The 23,190-nt window shown below is 48.2% G+C and overlaps 1 protein-coding gene across 3 annotated transcripts in view; it reads right to left on the bottom strand.

Annotated features, from left to right (window-relative positions):
* The window catches only part of OSBP2 (oxysterol binding protein 2), a 226,952-nt gene extending 216,101 nt beyond the window's left edge, over positions 1 to 10,851 (bottom strand). For all 3 annotated transcript variants that reach the window (XM_033233260.1, XM_033233261.1, XM_033233262.1), the window contains exon 1: positions 10,141 to 10,851. In XM_033233260.1, the coding sequence (XP_033089151.1) occupies positions 10,141 to 10,784 (644 nt within the window). In that variant the 5' untranslated portion in view covers positions 10,785 to 10,851. The remainder of the gene's footprint in view (positions 1 to 10,140) is intronic.
* Positions 10,852 to 23,190: the final 12,339 nt, after the last annotated feature.

Below are 23,190 nucleotides of genomic sequence, written 5' to 3'. Positions count from 1 at the left end.
AAATACTGGGGAGGCCGGACGCAGTGGCTCCCGCCTATAATCCCAGCACTTTGGGAGGCCAAGGCGGGTGGATCACGTGAGGTAGGGAGTTCGAGACCAGCCTGGCCAACATGGAGAAACCCTGACTCTACTAAAAATACAAAATTAGCCGGGCATGGTGGTGCATGCCTGTAATCCCAGCTACTCGAGAGGCTGAGGCAGGATAATCGCTTAAATCCGGGAGGCAGAGGTTGTGGTGAGCCAAGATCACGCCACTGCACTCCAGCCTGGTAAACAAGAGCAAAATTCCATCTCAAAAAAAAAAAAAAAAACTACAGGGGAGGAAGGGGTCCATGTAGCAAGTGTACCCCAGTCACATGCAAAAACCAAGCTACCAGATAGCCTTAGGCAAGTTCTAGATCAGACAAGTGTTTGTGAAGCAATCCAGGGCTAATCACACAGCCAGGAGTGCCACAGAGCAGGCACTCGGCACACAGAGCAGCAGACATGCTATGTGTTTTTGACACCCTACAAGACTGGCACGTGGCCTTCTCTGATCAGAGACAAGAGGCCACTCCATCACTCAAAGCCAAGTAGGGGCATTCACTCTCCCTGAACCAGCCCTTACCCTGACTGACGTCACTGATGTCTGCAAGGAGGAAGGAGTTCACACCTGTGCAGAAAAGAGTTCACATAGCAAGCCTGAGACTGCCCGTCCTTTGACATGCCTGCTTCCAAGGGGCCTTTGGCTGGTGTCTGGGAGCTTGAATTTGGGGAGGTTTCCCACCATTCTCTAACTGATAAGGGTGGCTCACTGTGCCTATACTGTTTGTGCAAACAATGTGATTTATGGCAAATATCTGCTTTCCAGCTCACACCTGTAATACCAGCACTTTGGGAGGCTGAGATCACCTGAGGTCAGGAGTTCAAGACCAGCCTGGCCAACATGGTGGAATCCTATCTCTACTAAAAATGCAAAAATTAGCCAAAAATCTCTTGAACCCAGGAGGCTGAGGTTGCAGTGAGCCAAGACAGCACCACTGCACTCCAGCCTGGGCAACACAGCAAGACTCTATCTCAAAAAAAAAAAAAAATCTGGTTTCCTTCTGGGAATCTGGAATTCAGGTATGTGCCAAACAGAAGGTGCCCACATGATGAACCCCCAGTGAAAACTCTGGGCTCTGAGTCTCTAAGGAGCTTCCCTGGTTGGCAGCATTTCACATGCATTGTCACAGCTCGGTGGTGGAGGGATTAAGCGCATGTTGTGTGACTCCACTGGGAGAGGACCCTTGGAAGCTTGCAGCTGGTTTTCCCAGACTTCACTCTGCTTCTTTGCCATTGTGCTTTCTTTGCATCCTTTCATTATAATAAAGCATAGCTGTGGGTACAACTATTAGGTTGGTGCAAAGCTAATCACAGTTTTTGTCATTAATATATGCTGAGTCCTGTGAGTCCTCCAAGTGGGTCATTGAGCCTGGGGTTATTCTTGGAGACTTCCGACCCAGGACCCCAGAGAAGAGTCTCCCCAGTGTGAGGTAGGTGAACACCTTTGTGTGGGTTGAGTCAGAAGACTGTGATTGAATCCTGGTGCTGTTCATGTACTTCCAGTTTTTTCCCCACATAACGGGATGGCAAGACCAGCACCCTTGCACTGAAACCATAAACTGGAAACCACTCTGACACTTGCAGAATACCCCACAGACAAAAGATCCTATTATCCAGTTGGATCTAACATTTTAGGGTAGAGGTCCCTTGTTTGATCAATAGCTGGCTTCCAACAGTGCAAGGCAAACCAACAGATGCACAGAAAACTACTTTTAAAAGCTATAAGGCCAGGCCAGGCACAATGGCTCACACCTGTAATCCCAGCACTTTGGGAGGCCAAGGCAGGCAGATCACTTGAGGTCAGGAATTTGAGACCAGACTGGATAACATGGTGAAACTCCGTCTCTACTAAAAATACAAAAATTAGCAGTGCATGGTGGTGGGTGCCTGTAATCCCAGCTACTCGGGCGACTAAGACAGGAGAATTGCTTGAACCTGGGAGGCAAAGGTTGTGGTGAGCCAGGATCATGCCACTGCACTCCAGCCTGGGCAATAGAGGGAGACTCCGTCTTTAAAAAAAAAAAGCTATAAGGCTGGGCGTGGTGGCTCACGTCTGTAATCCCAACACTTTGGGAGGCTGAGGCGGGTGGATCACCTAAGCTCAAAAGGTTGAGACCTGCTTGGCCAACATGGTGAAACCCCATCTCTACCAAAAATACAAAAATTAGCTGGGTGTGGTGGTGCACGCCTGTAATCCCAGCTACTCCGGAGGGTGAGGCAGGAGAATCGCTTGAACCCAGGAGGCAGAGATTGCAGTGAGCCAAGATTGTGCCACTGCACTTTAGCCTAGGCAACACAGTGAGACTCCATCTCAAAAAATAAAAAAAAAAAAGAAGATATTGATTCACTGAGTAGCCTACTACAACACGTTCAAACCTAGAAACGCATTATATCCACATTCCCACTGCTGCTTTTCTTGCACTCGTGGCTTAAGCCTGCAATCTCCAATTTATCTCCCTAGTTAACTTATTGCAGGAAACAAGTTTTGAAATGGAAGACAAATTAAGAAAAATCCAAGTTTGGCATGAACATACTTGGCTTTCTGAAATCCCATAAACTCACAGGCAACTCTAATTCATTTACTTGCTCATCCATTCACAGACTAACCAAGCTACTGAGGATGTATCAGTGGCAAGTACTACTCCAGGCTCTATGTGGAATACAAAGAAGATGCCAAACTTGGCCATGGTATCCTCCTGACACAAAGTTATCTGCAGAGAAGCTCAGACACACCCTGTAAATTCCCAAAGGAGGAAGACCTGGTTCTTTGGATCAGTAGGGGGCTATTCTAGGTATTTCAAACAGGAGAAATTCAATACAGGGATCTGCTTACACAGGAGAACATACTGTTTTGTTTTGTTTTGTTTACTTTTTTATTTATTTTTTGAGACAAGAGTCTCACTCTGTCACCCAGGCTGGATTGCAGTGGCATGATCATGGCTCATTGCAACCTCTACCTCCCGGGTTCAAGCGATTCTCATACCTCAGCCTCCTGAGTAGCTGGGGTTACAGGCACCCACCACCATGCCCAGCTAATTTTTGTATTTTTAATAGAGACAGGATTTCGCCACATTGGTCAGGCTGGTTTTGAACTCCTGACCTCAGGTGACCCACCCGCCTTGGCCTCCCAAAGTGCTGGGATTACAGGCGTGAGCCACCACGCCCGGCAGAGAAGGTACTATTGAAAGAGAAATCTGGAGAAGGTGAGACAACCCCAGGGTCATGGAGGTGGGGCACTAGCACCACAGCAAGGATGCACTGTCCAAGACAGAAGCTGGGACACCAGGTAAGCAGAAGGCAGACCTGAACCATGATGTGGCAGCTGAGATGCAGAGGAGGAGCTACAGGAGATAGACAGGCAGGACTTGGAAATTTCATCTGATGTGGGATGAGGGAGGGAAGAGGCAGCAAGTATGACTCAGAGGTATTCAGCTATTCATGGAAAGAGGAGAGTTAGGAGGGGGAGGCAGGTTTGGTGGGGAAAATGACAATTCATGTCACTAGAACTTGCTGAGAATGTTGGTGTGCACTGTGCTCCTCCAAAATATGCTGCTAGTCCATTTGTCACCTCTTTGCAACAACTCTGTGCTAAATGCTAAGAAAATATACTTCAAATGCTCACACATGATCAACCTGTGCATTCCTTTTCAACCTCCTAACAGTCTCAGAGTATGTAACACTGAATAATAATTTCAAATTCAAGCTGAATTCAATAAAGCTACCTCCTGGGGTATCCAGCCCATTATGTGAGAACTAACCCTGCACACTTGCACCCTCAACTTCATGTTTTCAGGGACACTTTGCAACTCGATGGACTTTTCCATCTCCAGCCTTTGAGTATTATCAAAATTGACATTGAAAACAGTAGTTGCTCATCATCACTGGCCATCAGAGAAATGCAAATCAAAACCACAATGAGATACCATCTCACACCAGTTAGAATGGCAATCATTAAAAAGTCAGGAAACAACAGGTGCTGGAGAGGATGTGGAGAAATAGGAACACTTTTACACTGTTGGTGGGATTGTAAACTAGTTCAATGACTGTGGAAAATAGTATGGCGATTCCTCAAGGATCTAGAACTAGATGTACCATATGACCCAGCCATCCCATTACTGGGTATATACCCAAAGGATTATAAATCATGCTGCTATAAAGACACATGCACACGTATGTTTATTGCGGCACTATTCACAATAGCGAAGACATGGAATCAACCCAAATGTCCATCAGTGACAGACTGGATTAAGAAAATGTGGCACATATACACCATGGAATACTATGCAGCCATAAAAAAGGATGAGTTTGTGTCCTTTGTAGGGACATGGATGCAGCTGGAAACCATCGTTCTCAGCAAACTATCGCAAGAACAGAAAACCAAACACCGCGTGTTCTCACTCATAGGTGGGAACTGAACATGAGATCACTTGGACTCGGGAAGGGGAACATCACACACCGGGGCCTATCATGGGGAGGGGGGAGGGGGGAGGGATTGCATTGGGAGTTATACCTGATGTAAATGACCAGCTGATGGGTGCTGACGAGTTGAGGGGTGCAGCACACCAACATGGCACAAGTATACATATGTAACAAACCTGCACGTTGTGCACATGTACCCTAGAACTTAAACTATAATAACGAAAAAAAAAAGAAAAAAAAAGAAAACAGTACAATATTTCTCGATGCCCAGTTCTCACAGCAGTTGGCTTTTGAGAACTGAGTTCATGAGAAGGGTGAGTACACAGTCTATCCCAGAGGCAACAATGTCTTGGTGCTGCATCTTCTGTTACCTGGCCACTGTCCCAAAATGGGTGCAGCTCACCAACTGTTCAGTGGTCTTCCTCAGCCAAAGGATTTTTTTTTTTTTTTTTTGAGACGTAGTTTCACTCTTGTTGCCCAGGCTGGAGTGCAATAGCACTCAGCTCTCTACAACCTCTGCCTCCTAGGTTCAAGAGATTCTCCTGCCTCAGCCTCCTGAGTAGCTGGGATTATAGGCATGCGTCACTATGCCTAGCTAAATTTTTTTTTATTATTTACTAAAGACAGCGTTTCACCATGTTAGTTAAGCTGGTCTCGAACTCCTGACCTCAGGTGATCCACCTGCCTCGGTCTCCCAAAGTGCTGGGATTACAGACATGAGCCACTGTGCCCAGTCAAGGACTTTCAAAATTTATTTTCACTTGACTGCAGCTATCTTTCTTACAGACCCAGGCTAATTTCTGGGAGGCATTCTTTGCTAACTGGCTTAGCCATTACTAAGCATAAATCAGTATGAACAATAAATAAATAATTTAAAATGCTTCTGTTTGAAATCATTTCCTGAGAAATAAATGTCATTTATAATGTCACCAAGCAGACAACTGGTATACAACAAAACAGAAGTTTGCCTAATCTAATAATTGTTGTCATTAATGTAGATAAAAATTGTGTTTGGAACACTTTCTCCATAAAAACTTGCTGATGACAATACCTTTGAAAATTCTGTATCATGTAGGAATTCTTCTCTAATTTTATGGACTCACATGTTCCCTGTGAGATAAGAACTAGGGATAAATTTTTTCAAAGGGAACTTCCTGCAATAAAAAAAAAAAAACCGACATTGAACAAAAAACCATATTCCTATATTCTCCTTGTTAGTATCCAAATAAGCATATAATTAAGAATGCCAAGTAATGGAATAAGAATCTTGCCTTCTAGGCTGGGCTCGGTGGCTCACACCTGTTATTCCAGCACTTTGGGAGGCTGAGGCAAGCAGATCACGAGGTCAGGAGTTCGAGACCAGCCTGGCCAATACGGTGAAACCCTGTCTCTAGGCCGGGCGCGGTGGCTCAAGCCTGTAATCCCAGCACTTTGGGAGGCTGAGACGGGCGGATCACGAGGTCAGGAGATCGAGACCATCCTGGCTAACACGGTGAAACCCCGTCTCTACTAAAAAATACAAAAAAAAAAAACTAGCCAGGCGAGGTGGCGGCGCCTGTAGTCCCAGCTACTCAGGAGGCTGAGGCAGGAGAATGGCGTGAACCCGGGAGGCGGAGCTTGCAGTGAGCTGAGATCCGGCCACTGCACTCCAGCCCGGGCAGCAGAGCGAGACTCCGTCTCAAAAAAAAAAAAAAAAAAGAAACCCTGTCTCTACTAAAAATACAAAAAAAAAAATTAGCTGGGTGTGGTGGCATGCCTCTGTAATCCCAGCTACTCGGGAGGCTATGGCAGGAGAATTGCTTGAACCTGGCAGGCAGAGGTCATAGCGAGCCGAGATCGTGCCACTGCACTCCAGCCTGGGTGACAGAATCTTGTGTTCTGTCTTATTTATATTCCAAGCACGTTGTCAGAAAGAAGTAAAAATCTGCCAACAATTATCAATATCTTGTAGAAACACTTTTTACACATGATATTTGTAAAGAGCATTTAAAAAAATTCCTAATAATATGAATGTTACTAAGCCCAACTATTGGTAAAATGTGCTTTCTTCCTTAGAATATACTTAAGCAATCAAATGAGCTTCTCGAGCAAAATTCAGGGCAGAAGTGTACCCGAGGAAGTCACACTGAAAGGAGAAATTTTAATCCAAACCCCCATTCTTTCGCTATTAAGGTAAAAATAATGGAAATGGAAATGCAGGTCAGGACCACAATGAGCGATCATAGGTTCTATTCGATTGGCAAAATCAATACTAACAATACCAAGTGTTGCAAAGGATAAGGATCCACAGAATCTCTTTCCCGTGACCGGTGGGAATATAAATTTGTGCAACTGCTTTGGGAAACAGTTTGGCATTACGTAAGATGAACATTCACAATTCTCTACAACCCAGAAATTATACCCAAGAGAAATTCCTGCACACATACAGAATGTTTGTAGTGACCCATCGTCAGGAAAATGCAAAAGTAAAAGGTGCCACATTTGCACCCTGGACTTTATACAACAGTCAAAATAAGTCCTGCAAAAATAACATACTCTATATATTAGAAACCCTTTTTAAAATAAGGTTAAAGATGACTGCATAGCCAGGCTCAGTGGCTCATGCCTGTAAACCCAGCAGTTTGGGAGGCTGAGGAGGGTGGATCACTTGAGGCCAGGAGTTTGAGACCAGCCTGGTCAACATAACGAAACCCCGTGTCTACTAAAAACACACAAAAAATTAGCTGGGCATGGTAGTGCGCGCCTGTGATCCCAGCTACTCGGGAGGCTGAGGCATGAGAATCACTGGAACCTGGGAGTGGGAGAGTGTAGTGAGCCAAGATCGGGCCACTGCACTCCAGCCTGGGCAACAGAACAACACCCTGTCTAAAAAAAAAAAAAAAAAAAAAAGCAATAAAAAATATGGGCTCTTAAAAATTACACCTAGATGAGATAAAATTAAATAAAATGGGGAGAAAAGTGAATGGTGACCAGGATTTGGAATGGTGGCTATCCTGGAGGAGGGGAGGCCAGAAGGTGGGATGCGATGGCAGGGGGCATAAGAAATAGATGCCCACATTTTCTCCAAACACCAGGCTTCACTTAGTTAAAAATTAAAAAGTTGGCCAGGTACGGTGGCTCATGCCTGTAATCCCAGCACTTTGGGAAGCCAAGGCGGGCAGATCACGAAGTCAGGAGTTTGAGACCATCCTGGCCAACATGGTGAAACCCTGTCTCTACTAAAATACAAAAAATTAGCCAGGTGTGGTGGTGCGCACCTGTAGTCCCAGCTACTCAGGAGGCCGAGGCAGGGGAATTGCTTGAACCCAGAAGGCAGAGACTGCAGTTTGCTGAGATCACGCCACTGCACTCCAGCCTGGCGACAGAGCGAGACTCTGTCTTAAAAAAAAAAAAAGGTTGAGAGTGGTCTTTCCAAAAGGGGAGCCAGCAAGAGAAATGGCTCTGATCCCTTCTTCACCAGCCACATTACCCAGCAGGTAAGCCTGATTCTACCTGCTCCCAAGGAAAAGAGATCATGAATTTAAAAATTATTTCACTCTGTTTCCAACTCACGAGCACCCTAATCTCACCTCTATCCCTAACCACACCCATTTGGCCAACTGCTGAGAGCTGGGTGTCTGGAGAGGGCTGGAGGAGATAACACACATGCACGGCGCTGGGCACAAATGGCGCAACTGAAAACCCACCCTGCTGTCAGGGTTACATGACAGACCTGGAGGATGCTCAGACCTTGATCCCAGCTGGCAGGATGGCCTATTCTGGAAGGGGGGATTCAGATCAGAAGCGGGGACAGAAGAGCAGCGTCAAACATCTCAAGTGGCAATTCCAGCTGCACCTCAAATGGGCCTTTTCTGCACATGAACTCATCTCTGGTGGCATTCGGACACTCAGCCTGCAAGCTGGCTGCCTCTGGGGAGGCCAGTGAGGTTCATTCATTCAGCCTCAGTTCCCCTTTCCTGGCCAGCCTTGCATGGAATGCAGTGAAGGCACAGGGTCCTATAAATGTCAGGAATCGTTCATTCTACCCGGGTGAGGTCAGCAACAATTTGAACCACCTTAGAATCTCGAAAAGTCTGAAAAGGAAATTGCAGAGCTGGACTGTACACGCACACACACAAGAAACTTGTTCTTACTCCCTCCTCCCCCCAGAACTAGCATTTATCTTCACAGCATTATCAGCAAGCAGTAAGAATTTTTCTTAGTTACCCAGAGAATCTACACATTTGAGATTACTCTGAAATGTCAACTGTCTACACATGTTATTTTAAGAAAAGAAGATTTGGGAGGCCGAGATGGGCGGGTCATGAGGTCAACAGATCAAGACCATCCTGGCCAACACGGTGAAACCCCGCCTCTACTAAAAATACAAAAATTAGCCGAGCATGGTGGTGCGAGCCTATAATCCCAGCTACTCGGGAGACTGAGGCAGGAGAATTGCTTGAACCCGGGGGGCGGAGGGGGCAGTGAGCCAAGATTGTGCCACTGTACTCCAGCCTGGGTGACAGAGCAAGACTCCGTCTCAAAAACAAAAACAACAAAAAAAAAAACCCTGTAGTGGGTGACTTGAAGGGATACTGTTGGCTGAATGAAGCGAATGAAGTGACCTGAATTTCAGCAACAGCAAGTTAAGGTCCTTCTGTGTGCAACAATGAAACAGTGCTTCTCAGAGTGTGGTCCTGGACCAGCACCACCAGCCAGGCCTGGGAAGTTATTAGAAAAGCCGAATCTCAGGCCCTTCCCCTAGGCCCACTGCATCAGAAACTCAGTGGGGAGGCCCAGCACTTTGTGTTCCAACAAGCTCTTCAGAGAATGCTGATGCACGCTCAGGTTTGAGAACCACTGGCATAGACTGATCTGAGTTCTCAAGGCTTAAACCAACCATCCCCAGGAAGCAGACTCAGGGAAGAGCCAGTAAGAAAGCAAAGGGAGGCTTCACTAACCTCCTCCTTTCAATCAGTTTCAGTGGGAAGACAATGTTAGCTCTCTCACTGCTGGACGTCAATTTTGAATCCCATGCTGGTTCTGGAATAAGAAAGGAGGGCAGCAAAACACTTCCTGGTTCTCCACAAAACACCAAGATGGACTCCTGAAGGCCAGGAGACGTGTCCAATGCATCTGTGAGTCTGTGGTGCCCAGCCCGAGGCCTGGCAACCAGAGGCATCAGGAAAGGTGGGAGCAACTGCCCCAGGCGGGAAGAATAAGCAGCCCTTCCTAAGAGTGTGGGTCCTAAGGATTGAACAAGGTGACTGTCTCCCTAAATCCCAAACACACAATGATGTTAGCTCCCGAACCAGAAAGGGCAAGGACTTTGAAGGGCTGACTCTAGCTAGCTGCCCCAAGCCCCACAACTGCCAAGCAGGAGAGAACTGAGGCCCCAGATCACTCCCTTACCTCCCCACTTGCCCAAAAATCCAAGTTTGCCAGAGGTCATGTCCACAGATCACATTCAACCTTGCCAGAGGTCAGGGCCCCCAGCCCTTGGCGGCGGACCAGAAGTGTGGCTCCTCCTGCTGGAATGCACGCCCCTAAACATCTTTAGACTAGCGGCAGTGTCCCCCAACCCTGGAGGCCCTCCATCACCATCCCTGCAGCATCATCACCCTCCAACCCCCATGTCCCACCCTGGCGCTGCCATACCTGTAGTAAGAGAGCAAACCATTGCCCAGCACGAACCAGCGGCGCTGGTAGCCCTTCAGATAGTTGGTCCACTTGAGGAGCCAGCCCTCGAAGCTGTCCAGAGGCAGTAAGGCCAGTGGGGCACTGGAGGTCGTGCCAGTCCCCGACATTGGAACCCCAAGAGGAGTCTTCGCCTGTCCTGGTCGCAGAAGAGGCAGGGGCTTTAACGCTGGCAGCGATCCCGACTCGGGTCTGAGAAAGGGCGCGCTCCCCACCGCTCGGGAGAGCGGCTCTGATGCGGCCTTAGTGAAGGGCCCAGCCCCTACACCTGAACTTGACTCTGACCCCGGCCGCGACCCCTGCAGCAGTTCCGATGCCTGCCCAGCCCCTGGTTCCGGCTCAGACGTCGTCTCGGACACAGGCTCCGATCTTGGCACTGCCTCCGAAACTGCCTCTGACACCTGTTCTGACAGCGGTCCCCGCTCCGGTTCGGGCACGGGCTGGGGCTGGGGCTTGGGCTCCGGCCCGGAGCCGGACGTGGAAGCGCTCATGCCCGGTGCCGCCGTGTGGCACGACAGGCAGGGGACAACCGTGAACAGCGACGAAAGCCCGCGGGAGCGGCCGCCACAGCCGCCGCCTCGGCTCGGAGCGGCCGCTTTCCCCATAGAGCCGACCGACCCGCGCGCGGCCGAGCGGCCAGTGGGGGCGGGGGGCAGGCCGGGGGCGCAGTCACGTGCGCGCGGCGCGAGACGGGGGCGCGCGCGGGTCCCTCCGCGGCCCCGTGCGCCCCGCGCCCGCCAGCGCCCGCCGGCTGTCGTGCTCTCGGCCAGCAGCGGGCCAGGTTTGGCTTCTAGGTTCTCCCTCGGTCCGGCGGGTGGAAGGAGCCCTGAAAACACCTGTGGGCGGCGAGCTCGGCGGGCAGGCAGGCGACGCGAAGGGGATGGCGCGCTTCAGGCCACGGTCCCTGCTGCCGCCCAGCCCGTGCCAGGCGCTGGAGGAACAATGATGAATGCGGAGCCCGTCGGCTCCCAGCGCAGCTCTGCCCACGGGACCCTGCGCCGACGCCCCCTCCCCCAATCCGGGCTGGGGTGGGTTCGCTCTCCGCCACCCAGGAAAGCCAGGCGGGAAGCAGGTATGGCACCCAGAGGCCATGAAATGCGCACGAAGCACAGGGGCCAGCCGGGTGGCGCTAAAAGCTAAGGACGACGCCTCCGCCCCCCATGGCAGCCATTACCTGTCTGTGGGTCGCTCCTGCGGCCACCAGAAGCGGTGGCCCCAAGCCGCCTCCACCACCGCCTCCACCTCCTGAGCCAACTGGACTACGGTTCATGCTAGGGCGCTTCGCTGCAAGTGGCGACATCGTTCGGATTCTCTAAACAAATATGGGAAGACTTTTTGTAAACCAAGCTTCTTAGTACAAGAAACATCTCAAAGTGGGGTTCTTTTTTTTTTTTTTTTTTTTGAGACGGAGTCTCGCTCTGTCGCCCAGGCTGGAGTGCAGTGGCCGGATCTCAGCTCACTGCAAGCTCCACCTCCTGGGCTTACGCCATTCTCCTGCCTCAGCCTCCCGAGTAGCTGGGACTACAGGCTCCCGCCACCTCGCCCAGCTAGTTTTTTGTATTTTTTAGTAGAGACGGGGTTTCACCGTGTTAGCCAGGACGGTCTCGATCTCCTGACCTCGTGATCCGCCCGTCTCGGCCTCCCAAAGTGCTGGGATTACAGGCTTGAGCCACCGCGCCCGGCCAAAGTGGGGTTCTTAACTTGGACCTCCTGGGGTCCCTGGGTAGGCTGGCAGTCTGTGAGGCTTCCGCAGTAGTTGTGGAGGTTTACCTGTTTGTGCATTTTTCCAGAGTAGGTCCATAATTTTCATGAGATTCCCAAAAGAGGCTGTGACCCCAGAATGGTTAAAACATCAGCGAATTTCACCCCACCCCACGCCTTTTTTTTTTTTTTCTTGAGACTGAGTCTCACTCAGTAGCCCAGGCTGGAATGCAGTGGCGTGATCTTGGTTCACCATAGCCTCCGCTTCCCAGGTTCAAGTGATTCTCCTGCCTCGGCCTCCCTAATAGCTGGGATTCCAGGGTCCGCACAATGCCCAGCTAATTTTTGTATTTTTAGTAGAAACCGGGTTTCACCATGTTGGTCAGGCTGGTCTTCAACGCCTGTCCTCAGGTGATCCTCCCGCCTCAGCCTCCCAAAGTGCTAGGATTACAGGCGTGAGCCACTGTGCCCAGCCATCAGTGATTTTTTTCTGAAGAATCTATCCGGCTGCCGGGCGCCGTGGCTCACACCTGTAATCCCAGCGCTTTGGGAGGCCGAGGAGGGCAGATCACAAGGTCTGGAGATCGAGACCATACTGGCTAACACGGTGAAACCCTGTCTCAAGTTTATGGTTACTACAAATAATCAGAAATACAAATGGAAAGACTGAATATTGGGTTTCTGTCCAGACCTTTCCAGCTTAGACCTCTCTGCAGACTCCCCTTAGTTCATCATCATGTCTTACTCTCCCCTTACCCACCTATCCTTTCCTGATCTTTGCTTGTGACCAGATGACCTGTGTAAGGACTGCCTCCTACATGAAGTGGTCCCCAGAAGGAAGCAGATTGGAAGGTCCTAGAAATAGGAGGTGTAGACATCCACTGAACAGGAGCCCCTGACATCTTTGCTGGTGACTTGGAGACCTTCCTCAGGCACTTGTCTTTGAATGGTGGTCTTATCTGCAATGTTGGTGTGAGCCCTGGAGCGCAGAGAACCGCCCATCTTGGTCTATCCCCTATGTATGACGGTGACCCTCAAACTTCAGTGTGCTGAGTCACCCCAAGGAAAAGTGATTGCCTCTGGAGTACAGTGGGGGACAGAACTGGACAACTGGGAAATGAGGTGGAATGCTTGCTTTTCACTTAAGCTTTGAACTTTTTGTATGTTTTACTGTGTATGTTTCACTGTGTGTATGTTTCACCTATTCAAAATAATGATAATAATTGTTAAAATCACCCTAGAGAGGTTTATTAGAAATTCGCTTTTCCGGCCGGGCGCGGTCGCTCAAGCCTGTAATCCCAGCACTTTGGGAGGCCGAGACGGGCGGATCACGAAGTCAGGAAATCGAGACCATCCTGGCTAATACGGTGAAACCCCGTCTCTACTAAAAATACAAAAAAAAAAAAAAAGAAAAACTAGCCGGGCGTGGTGGCCGGCGCCTGTAGTCCCAGCTACTCAGGAGGCTGAGGCAGGAGAATGGCGTAAACCCGGGAGGCGGAGCTTGCAGTGAGCTGAGATCTGGCCACTGTACTCCAGCCTGGGCGGCAGAGTGAGACTCCGTCTCAAAAAAAAAAAAAAAAAAGAAATTCGCTTTTCCAGGGCTGGGCACGGTGGCTCATGCCTGTAATCCCAGCACTTTGGGAGGCCGAGGTGGCAGATCATGAGGTAAGGAGTTCGAGACCAGTCTGGCCAACATAATGAAACCCTGTCTTTACTAAAAATACAGAAAATTAGCTGGGTGTGGTGGTGTGTGCCTGTAATCCCAGCTACTTGGGAGGTCGAGGCAGGAGAATCACGTGAACCCAGGAGGCAGAGGTTGCAGTGAGCTGAGATCACAACATTGCACTCCAGCCCGGGCAACAATGCGAGACTCCATCTTAGTAAAAAACAAAAGAAAAAGAAATTCGCTTTTCCATCCCCAGTAAATCAGAGGTGGAATCCAGGAACATGCTTTTTTTTTTTTTTTCTTTCTTTCTTTCTTTCTTTTTCTTTTCTTGAGACAGTGTCTTCCTCTGTCACCTAGTCTGGAGTGCAGTAGTGCAATCATGGCTCACTGCAGCCTTGACATTCAGGGGTCAAGTGGTCCTCCCACCTCAGCCTCCAGACTAGGTGGAACTACAGGAATGTGCCACCACACCCGGCTAATTAAAAAAAATTTTTTTTGTAGAGATGGAGTCTCCCTATGTTGCCCAGACTGGTCTCAAACTCCTGGGCTCAGGGAATCCTCCTGTCTTGGCCTCCCAAGGTGTTGGGATTACAGGCATGAGCCACCTCCTCCAGCCAGGAACATGCATTTTATTATTTATTTATTCATTTATTTTGAGATGGAGTCTTGCTCTGTTGTCCAGGCTGGTGAGCAGTTGGCGCGATCTCGGCTCACTACAACCTCTGCCTCCTGGGTTCAAGTGATTCTCGTGCCTCAGCCTCCCAAGTAGCTGGGATTACAGGCATGCACCCTCAGGCCCAGATAATTTTTGTATTTTTAGTAGAAACGGGGTTTTGTCATATTGGTCAGGCTAGTCTCGAACTCCTGACCTCAGGTGATCCACCTGCCTCGGCCTCCCAAAGTGTTAGGATTACAGGCATGAGGTACCACGCCCGGCTGGGAACCTATATTTTAATGATTTCCCAGAGGTTTTGCACGTGGGTGGATCATGGACCACATTTTGGTGGACAGTGATGTGGAAGGAACATCTAGGGCTTTGGGAGTCGGACCCACTAAAGAAATCCCAGTTCGGCCACTCCCTTGCTGTGGGTCCTTCAATGACCCTGCTGAGCTTCCACTTGCTCATCTGTAAAATGAGGATAATAACAACTACCTCTCAGGTTGTAATGAAATCATGTGTATAAAGCATATTTGACACAGTAAGTTCTCAGTAAATATTCTCTAGTTATTTACTAGAGGGTTCTCTGTGAAATATTTGGTGAAATGAACTAAACAGAGGCCAGAGCAGAAGGAGATGAGACCAAGGTTGACAAGCTTGGGAAATAACCACAATGGGCAAAGCTCAGTGCCTGCTATGTATGCATCAGATGCGTCTGCAACCCTTAAGGAAGGAAGCTGTCTAGTAAACAAATACTTAAGGATATGTTTTGACTACTGCAATAAATTGCCAAGCTTTCAAATATGACAGGGCCTGCCATCTTCTTTAGTTCTGCCAGAGAGAGTGAAGAAGGAGTCACAGAAGGGACAACATTTGCACTGAGTCCAAGGGATAAGGAGTGAAAGGGCATTCAAGGTGAAGGAACCAGCATACTGTAAGTCCTATGTTGGGAAAAAACAGCTTGTCTGGGAAGTGATAAATAGCTCATCATATTTGGAAGAGTAAGACGGGAGATGAGTGGGCACCACACTGCGAGGAATGCTCTTTAGCCTACAGAAAGAAGGACTCCTGGGGACAAAGGAGATTTTTTAAATTGTATTTATATATGCATTTATTTGTGTATTCGCTCTGTCACCCAGACTGGAGTGCAGTGGCCCGATCTCGGCTCACTGCAACCTCTGCCTCCCAGGTTCAAGCAATTCTCCTGCCTCAGCCTCCCGAGTAGCTGGGATTACAGGCGTACACCACTGCACCTGGCTAATTTTTTGTATTTTTAGTAGAGATGGGGTTTCACCATGTTGGCCAGGCTGGTCTTGAACTCCTGACCTCAGGTAATCCACCCACCTTGGCCTCCTAAAGTGCTAGGATTATAGGCTTGAGCCACTGCGCCGAGCCCAAAGGAGGTTTTTTTTACCAGCTGCAAGTCTGGGGCAGGAAATATGCAAGATGAGCCTGCCTGGGACATTTTGTCATGCCAGAAAGTGAAAAGGCTATTCAAGACCACTGTTGTGTCAAAAGCACTCAGGGGCCAACTTAAAGGGGCTCGCAGTGGCCAAGGTGGAAGAATACGAGCAAAAAGAATAATGATGGCAATGGGCTGAAACATCAACTGTATTAAAATCCATAAATTAAATGCATAAGTTCCTAAAGTTACACACACACACACACACAAACCCCACTAAAACAAAAACCCACCTATTGGTCATATGTGGAGGTTACCACAGTACCAATTGATTATTCTGAAAATTGACAAAGGGAAAGAATTAAGTCTGTATCCTATCCTTGTTTTACAAACTATCTCATAGTAACAAAGAGTTCATGAAGGAAAAATGTGTATAGAAGAATTAGCTAGACCAGGTGCAGTGACTCATGCCTGTAATCTCAACACTGGGAGGCCAAGGCAGCTGGATCCCTTGAGCCCAGGAGTTTGAAACCAGCCTGGGCAACATAGTGACAACCCATCTCTACAAAGGAAAAAAATAAATAAATAATTAGCTAATACATGCAGAAGGAGACCAGCTGCAGTGGCTCATGCCTGTAATCCCACCACTTTGGGAGGCCAACGCAGGTGAATTGCTTGAGTCCAGGAGTTTGAGACCAACCTGAGCAACATAGTGAAACCCCATCTCTACAAAAAATACAAAAATTAGCTGGGCGTGGTGGTGTGTGCCTGTGGTCCCAGCTACTCAGGAGGCTGAAGTGGGAGGATCACATGAGCCTGGAAGGTGGAGGTTGCAGTGAGCTAAGATCATGCCATTGCACTCCAGCCTGGGTGACAGATCAAGGCACTGTCTCAAAAAAAAAATAATAATAATAATAATAAATGAAAATAATAAATCCAGAAGGAATTAAAGAACTAGAAAAAAATGATATTTGCCAACACCTGATGAAATACTGTAATGGACCAAATAATCACCAATAGTTACTAAGTAATGGGATTGATGGGGAACTTCATAAAGGATCAGGCTGACATCAGCTGATTCTACCTGTTGATCTTAGCATCACCAAAAGTACAACAGGATATTATGTGCCTCCCTATTTGACCAAGTAGGAAAAACAGCACCACCTATGATTATTTTTATACCACCTCCCTCCTTTCAAAAAAACTAAATCTGTTTAGTTTTTAGTTTGTACAGTACTTTTAAAATGCAGGAGACAGAGGGACATGCTAAATGACCGAAGGAGTCAATCAGTCAAATCCGAAAATAGACAAATCTACATCCTAACGACAAGCTTTATTCAATAAATGCATGGCCTAGGAAAAGGAAGTGAATTGGAAAATGTTATCACCAGATACAGTGTGTGAACTTTATTTTAATCCTAATTCAAACAAACCATTAAAAAAAGTACTGGCCGGGCGCGGTGGCTCAAGTCTATAATCCCAGCACTTTGGGAGGCCGAGACAGGTGGATCACGAGGTCAGGAGATTGAGACCATCCTGGCTAACATGGTGAAACCCCGTCTCTACTAAAACAAATACAAAAAACTAGCCGGCGAGGTGGCGGGTGCCTGTAGTCCCAGCTACTCAGGAGGCTGAGGCAGGAGAATGGCGTAAACCTGGGAGGCAGAGCTTGCAGTGAGCTGAGATCCGGCCACTGCACTCCAGCCTGGGCGACAGAGCAAGACTCCGTCTCAAAAAAAAAAAAAAAAAATACTGCTGGGCATGGTGGCCCACGCCTGTAATCCCGGCACTTCAGGAAGCCAAAGCAGGTGGATCACCTGAGGTCAGGAGTTCGAGACCAGCCTGGTCAACATGGCAAAATCTTGTCTCCACTAAAAATACAAAAATTAGTCTAGCGTGGTGGCACACACCTGTAATCCCAGCTACTCGGGAGGCTGAGGCAGGAGAATCACTTGAACCCAGGAGGTGGAGGTTGCAGTGAGCCAAGATCGTACCACTACACTCCAGCCTGGGCAATAAGAGTGAAACTTCATCTAAAAAAAAAAGGCTAGCCATGTTGGCTCACACCTGTAATCCCAGCACTTTGGGAGGCCAAGGCAGGTGAATCACCTGAGGTTGGGAGTTCAAGACCGGCCTGACCAACATGGAGAAATCCCATCTCTACTAAAAATACAAAAAATTAGCTGGGTATAGTGGTGCATGCCTGTAATCCCAGCTACTTGGGAGGCCGAGGCAAGAGAATCGCTTGAACCCGGGAGGCAGAGGTTGCGGTCAGCCGAGATCGTGCCATTGCACTCCAACCTGGGCAACAAGAGTGAAACTCTGTCTCAAAAATAATAATAATAAATAATAATAATCCATCTTGGGGACAATTGGGGAATAGGGAACATAGATCGTGTTTTAGAAAACACTGATCTGTGGACTAAATGTTGTCCCCCAAAAATCGGTATGTTGAAGCCCTAACCCCCAGTGTGACTGTATTTGGAATAAGGAAGTTAATTAAGGTTAAATGAGGTTATGGAGTAGGGCCCTAATCCAATAGGATTCATGTCCTTATTAAAAGAAACACCATTGTTTCCTGTTATTTCACTGTTAGAACAAAATAAAAAGAGGCCAGGCGCGGTGGCTCACACCTGTAATCCCAGCACCTCGGGAGGCCGAGGCAAGCAGATCACTTGAGGTCAGGACTTTGAGACCAGCCTGGCGGACATGGCAAGACCCCCATCTCTACTAAAATACAAAAATTAGCCTGGCATGGTGGTGCATGTCTGTAATCCCAGCTACTTGGGAGGCTGAGGCAGGAGAATCGCTTGAACCCGGGAGGCGGAAGTTGCAGTGAGCTGAGATCACGCCATTGCACTCCAGCCTGGGCAACAGAGAGAGACTCCTTCTCATTAAAAAAAAAAAAAAATGGCCTGGTGCAGTGGCTCACCCCTGTAATCCCAGGACTTTGGGAGGCCAAGGCTCTCAGATCATGAGGTCAGGAGATCGAGACCATCCTGGCTAACACAGTGAAACCCTGTGTCTACTAAAAATCCAAAAAATTAGCCGGGCATGGTGGCGGGCGCCTGTAGTCCCAGCTACTCGGGAGGCTGAGGCAGGAGAATGGCATGAACCCGGGAGGCGGAGCTTGCAGTGAGCCGAGCCAGCCTGGGCGACAGAGTGAGACTCCATCTCAAAAAATAAATAAATAAATAAAAGCCTGGTGCGGTGGCTTACGCCTGTAATCCCAGCACTTTGGAAGGCTGAGGCGGGTGGATCACCTGAGGTCAGGAGTTTGAGACCAGCCTGGCCAACATGGCAAAACCCTGTCTCTACTAAAAATAGAAAAATTAGCCGGGCTTGGAGGCATGCACCTGCAGTCCCAGCTACTCAGGCAGCTGAGGCAGGATAATTGTTTGAACCTGGGAGGCGGAGGTTGTAGTGAGCCGAGATCGTGCCACTGCACTCCACCCTGGGAGACAGAGCAAGACTCCGTCTGAAAAAGAAAAAAAAAGAAAGAAAAAAAAGAAGAAACACCAGAGAGCTTGCTCTCTCTCTTCATCCCCAAGTGAGGACACAGCAAGAAGGCAGCCATCTGCAAGCCAGGAATAGAGACCTCACCAGAAACTAAACAGGCTAGGCCCTTGCCCTTGGACTTCTGACCTCCAGAACTGCAAGAAATAGATTTCTCAGTGTATGTCAGTCTACAGTATATCACAATAGTCTCCCAGTCTATGGTACCGTCACATACACATGACATTTCAGTTAACCACAGACCGAAGATTCGACAGTGGTCTCATAAGATTATAATACTGTATTTTTACTGCACCTTTTCCATCTATAGATATGTTTAGATACACAAATACCTACCTTTGTGTTACATTTGCCTACAGTATTCAGTACAGTAACTTTCCATACAGGTTTGAAACCTAGGAGCAATAGGCTACATCATATAGCTTCGGAGTGTAGTAGGCTATCCCACCTAGGTTTGTGTAAGTACAACAGGTCCTCAAATCACATCATTTTGTTTAACATCCTTTTGTTATAATGTTGATGAGAAGCTGGGCGTGGTGGCTCACACTTGTAATCCCAGCACTTTGGGAGGCCAAGGTGGGCAGATCACCTGAGGTCATGAGTTCAAGAACAGCCTGGCCAACATGGTGAAATCTGCTCTCTACTAAAAATACAAAAATTAGCCAGGCGTGGTGGCATGTGCTTGTAATCCCAGCTGCTTGGGAGGCCGAGACACTAGAATCACTTGAACCTGGAAGGCAGAGGTTGCAGTGAGCTGAGACCATGCCCCTGTACTCCAGCCTTGGTGATAGAGTAAGACTCTGTCTCAAAAAATAATCGTAATATTAATAATAATGTTGATGAGAAAAAAATCAATTCCTAAGAGGGAGCCACTGTCTGTGTGGAGTTTGTGTGTTCTCCCCAGGTCTATGTGGGTTTTCTCCAGACAATCTGGTTTCTTCCCACATCCCAAAGACATGTGTGTTAGGTTCACTGGTGTGTCTAAATGGTCCCAGTCTGAGTGAATGTGAATATGTGTGCCCTGCCATGGAATGGCATCTTGTCCATGTTTGGCTCCTGCCTTGTGCCCTGAGCTGCTGGGATAGGCTCTGACCACTCACAAACCTCAACTGGAATAAGCAGGTAAATAATTACCTTACTTGTTTTTTATTCATGTTTCTTAAGCATATATATAGCTCACATTTATTTCAATATTTAATATTAGAAGTGTTTTGGATCTTTATTTAGATGTTTGGTGATATTTTTGTGGCAAGAAATATGTAGTAAGAACTTAGCCCTTGTTTATATCAATTAGCCTATAGCAAAATTGGTTTTATTATACACTGTTTTGTTTAAAGGTGAAGTTTCCGGGCCACGCCAACATGGTAAACAGCCTGGCCAACATAGTGAAACCCTGTCTTTACTAAAAATACAAAACTTAGCCAGGTGTGGTGGCACACACCTGTAGTCCCAGCTACTCAGGAGGCTGAGGTGAGATCACTTGAACGTGGGAGGCAGAGGTTGCAGTGAGCTGAGGTCCCACCACTGCACTCCAGCCTGGGTGACAGAGCAAGACTCGGTCTCAAAAATAAACAAACAACAAGAAAAAAGAGAAAATTAGTGTCCAGGCTAGGTGGCTCACACCTGTAATCCCTGTACTTTGGGAGGCTGAGGAGGGTGGATCACCTGAAATCAGGAGTTTGAGACCAGCCTGGCCAACATGATGAAACCCCATCTCTACTAAAAATACAAAAAATTAGCTGCCTGTGGTGGTGCATGCCTGTAATCCCAGCTACTCAGGAGGCTAAGGAGAGAGAATCACTTGAACCCAGGGGGTGGAGGTTATAGTGAGCCAAGATCGTGCCACTGCACTCCAGCCTGGGCAACAAGAGCAAAACTGCATCTCAAACAAAAAAAAAAAAGAAAGAAAGAAAGAAAAGAAAAAAAAAAAGAAAATTACTATAAAATGCTTCTGTTTTACAAATGAAGGCCTTTTATATACATCACCTCCCACCCTTAAAACAACCCTGTAAGACTGGTTTCATAACCCCTGTGTTTATGCAAGAAGAAATCAAGGCTCACAAAGCTAAAGAGGCCTGCCCAGACACACACACACACTGGCAAATGGGGAGCCAAGATTCAAACAGAAGGTTCTCTAGTCCCAAAACCTGCTCGCCTGTGCAGTAAAAGAATCTAGACCTGAGCCTCCAACCCCAACGTGCCTGCCCACCCAAAACAAACCCTGCCAGACTGTCTCTGAGAGGCTCAGGAGAAGGAAAACCTAAAAGATGGCAAGGAGCAAAGTTCCCTTGGGCTGGAAGGCTCTGGAGTAGCTGATGATCCTTGTTTTGGAGAACTGTTCACAGCCATCACTTCCACCTGAGGTTAGCCTTGTGAAATGTCTAATATTACTGTCCCCCCTCTGCCCGAGTCCAAGGTCACATCACGGACTGGATAAAAACTCAGGTCTCCCAGCTGCCATCCAGTCCTCATTCCAAAATCCAGACAGGTTCTCTTACGAGCTTGTGGCCACAGATACAAAAGTAGATGCTGGTGTGTGTCTCATTTTATTCAGGAAAGGTCTGGAGTGGCTTGAGCCATACCCCACTTCAGAACTGGTCCTAAGTGGGAGTCAGGACAGCATGTAGCTAAAGGCACAAGTCTGGAAGTTTCAAATCCCAGGTCTGCCATTTTCTGGCTATAGGCTGGAAAAAATCCTTTAATTTTTTGTTTGTTTGTTTTTGTTTTTGAGACAGAGTCTTGCTCTGTCGCCAGGTTGGAGAGCAGTGGTGTGATCTCAGCTCACTGCAGCTTCCGCCTGCCAGGTTCAAGCAATCCTCCTGCTTCAGCCTCCTGAGTAGCTGGGACTACAGGTACGCACCACCATGCCCACCTAATTTTTTGTATTTTTAGTAGGGATGGGGTTTCACTATGTTGGCCAGGATGGTCTTGATGTCTTGACTTTGTGATCTGCCTGCCTCAGCCTCCAAAAGTGCTGGGATTACAGACATGAGCCATCGCACCCAGCCTAATTTAACTTTATTTATTTATTTATTTATTTGAGACAAAGTCTCACTCTGTCATCCAGGCTGGAGTGCAGTGGCGTGATCTTGGCTCACTGCAACCTCCACCTCCCGGGTTCAAGCGATTCTCCTGTCTCAGCCACATGAGTAGCTGGGACTACAGGTACGTGCCACTATGCTCAGCTAATTTTTTGTATTTTTAGTAGAGACGGGTTTTCACTGTGTTAGCCAGGATGGTCTTGATCTCCTGACCTCGTGATCCGCCCGCTTCGGCCTCCCAAAGTGCTGGGATTACAGGTATGAGCCAGCGCTCTCAGCCTATCTATTGTATTTTGAGACGGAGTCTTGCTCTGTTACCCAGGCTGGAGTGCAGGGGCTCAGTCTTGGTTCACTGCAGCCTCTGTCTCCCAGGTTAAAAGTGATTCTTGTGCCTCAGGCTTCTGAGTAGCTGAGACTACAGGCACGTGCCATCACGCCCAGTTAATTAAAATCCTTCATTTTAGTTACCACTTTTCCCTGCCACCCTCCACCATGACCTATTGGCTTTGAACCCAAAGATTCCCTATCTTCTTTCAAGCCACTGGCTCCCAACTTCTCTAAACTCCACTGTAACAATGTCCTTGGCTGCTGTCTCCATCCATTTCATCCATCACACCAGCTCTCACCCTCTTTCCATATTCCAAGCACTTATTGTTTTGAGATGGAGTCTCACTCTGTCACCCAGGCTGGAATGCAGTGGCACGATCTCAGCTCACTGCAACCTCTGCCTCCCGGGTTCAAGCGATTCTCCTGCCTCAGCCTCCGAGGTAGCTTGGGACTACAGGTGCAGGCCACCATGCCCAGCTAGTTTTTGTATTTTTGGTAAAGATGGGGTTCCACCCACACTGATCAGGCTGGTCTCGAACTCCTGACCTCAAGTGATCTGCCTGCCTCGGCCTCCCAAAACTTTTTTTTTTTTTTGAGACAGAATCTTGCTCTGTCGCCCAGGCTGGAGTGCAGTGGCCGGATCTCGGCTCACTGCAAGCTCCGCCTCCTGGGTTTACGCCATTCTCCTGCCTCAGCCTCC

Source organism: Trachypithecus francoisi, unplaced genomic scaffold (assembly GCF_009764315.1).
Source record: "Trachypithecus francoisi isolate TF-2019V2 unplaced genomic scaffold, Tfra_2.0 Lachesis_group14, whole genome shotgun sequence".
In the NCBI taxonomy this organism is placed as follows: domain Eukaryota; kingdom Metazoa; phylum Chordata; class Mammalia; order Primates; family Cercopithecidae; genus Trachypithecus; species Trachypithecus francoisi.
Note: the sequence above shows the minus strand (reverse complement) of the source record. Positions and strands in the feature narration are given on the sequence as shown.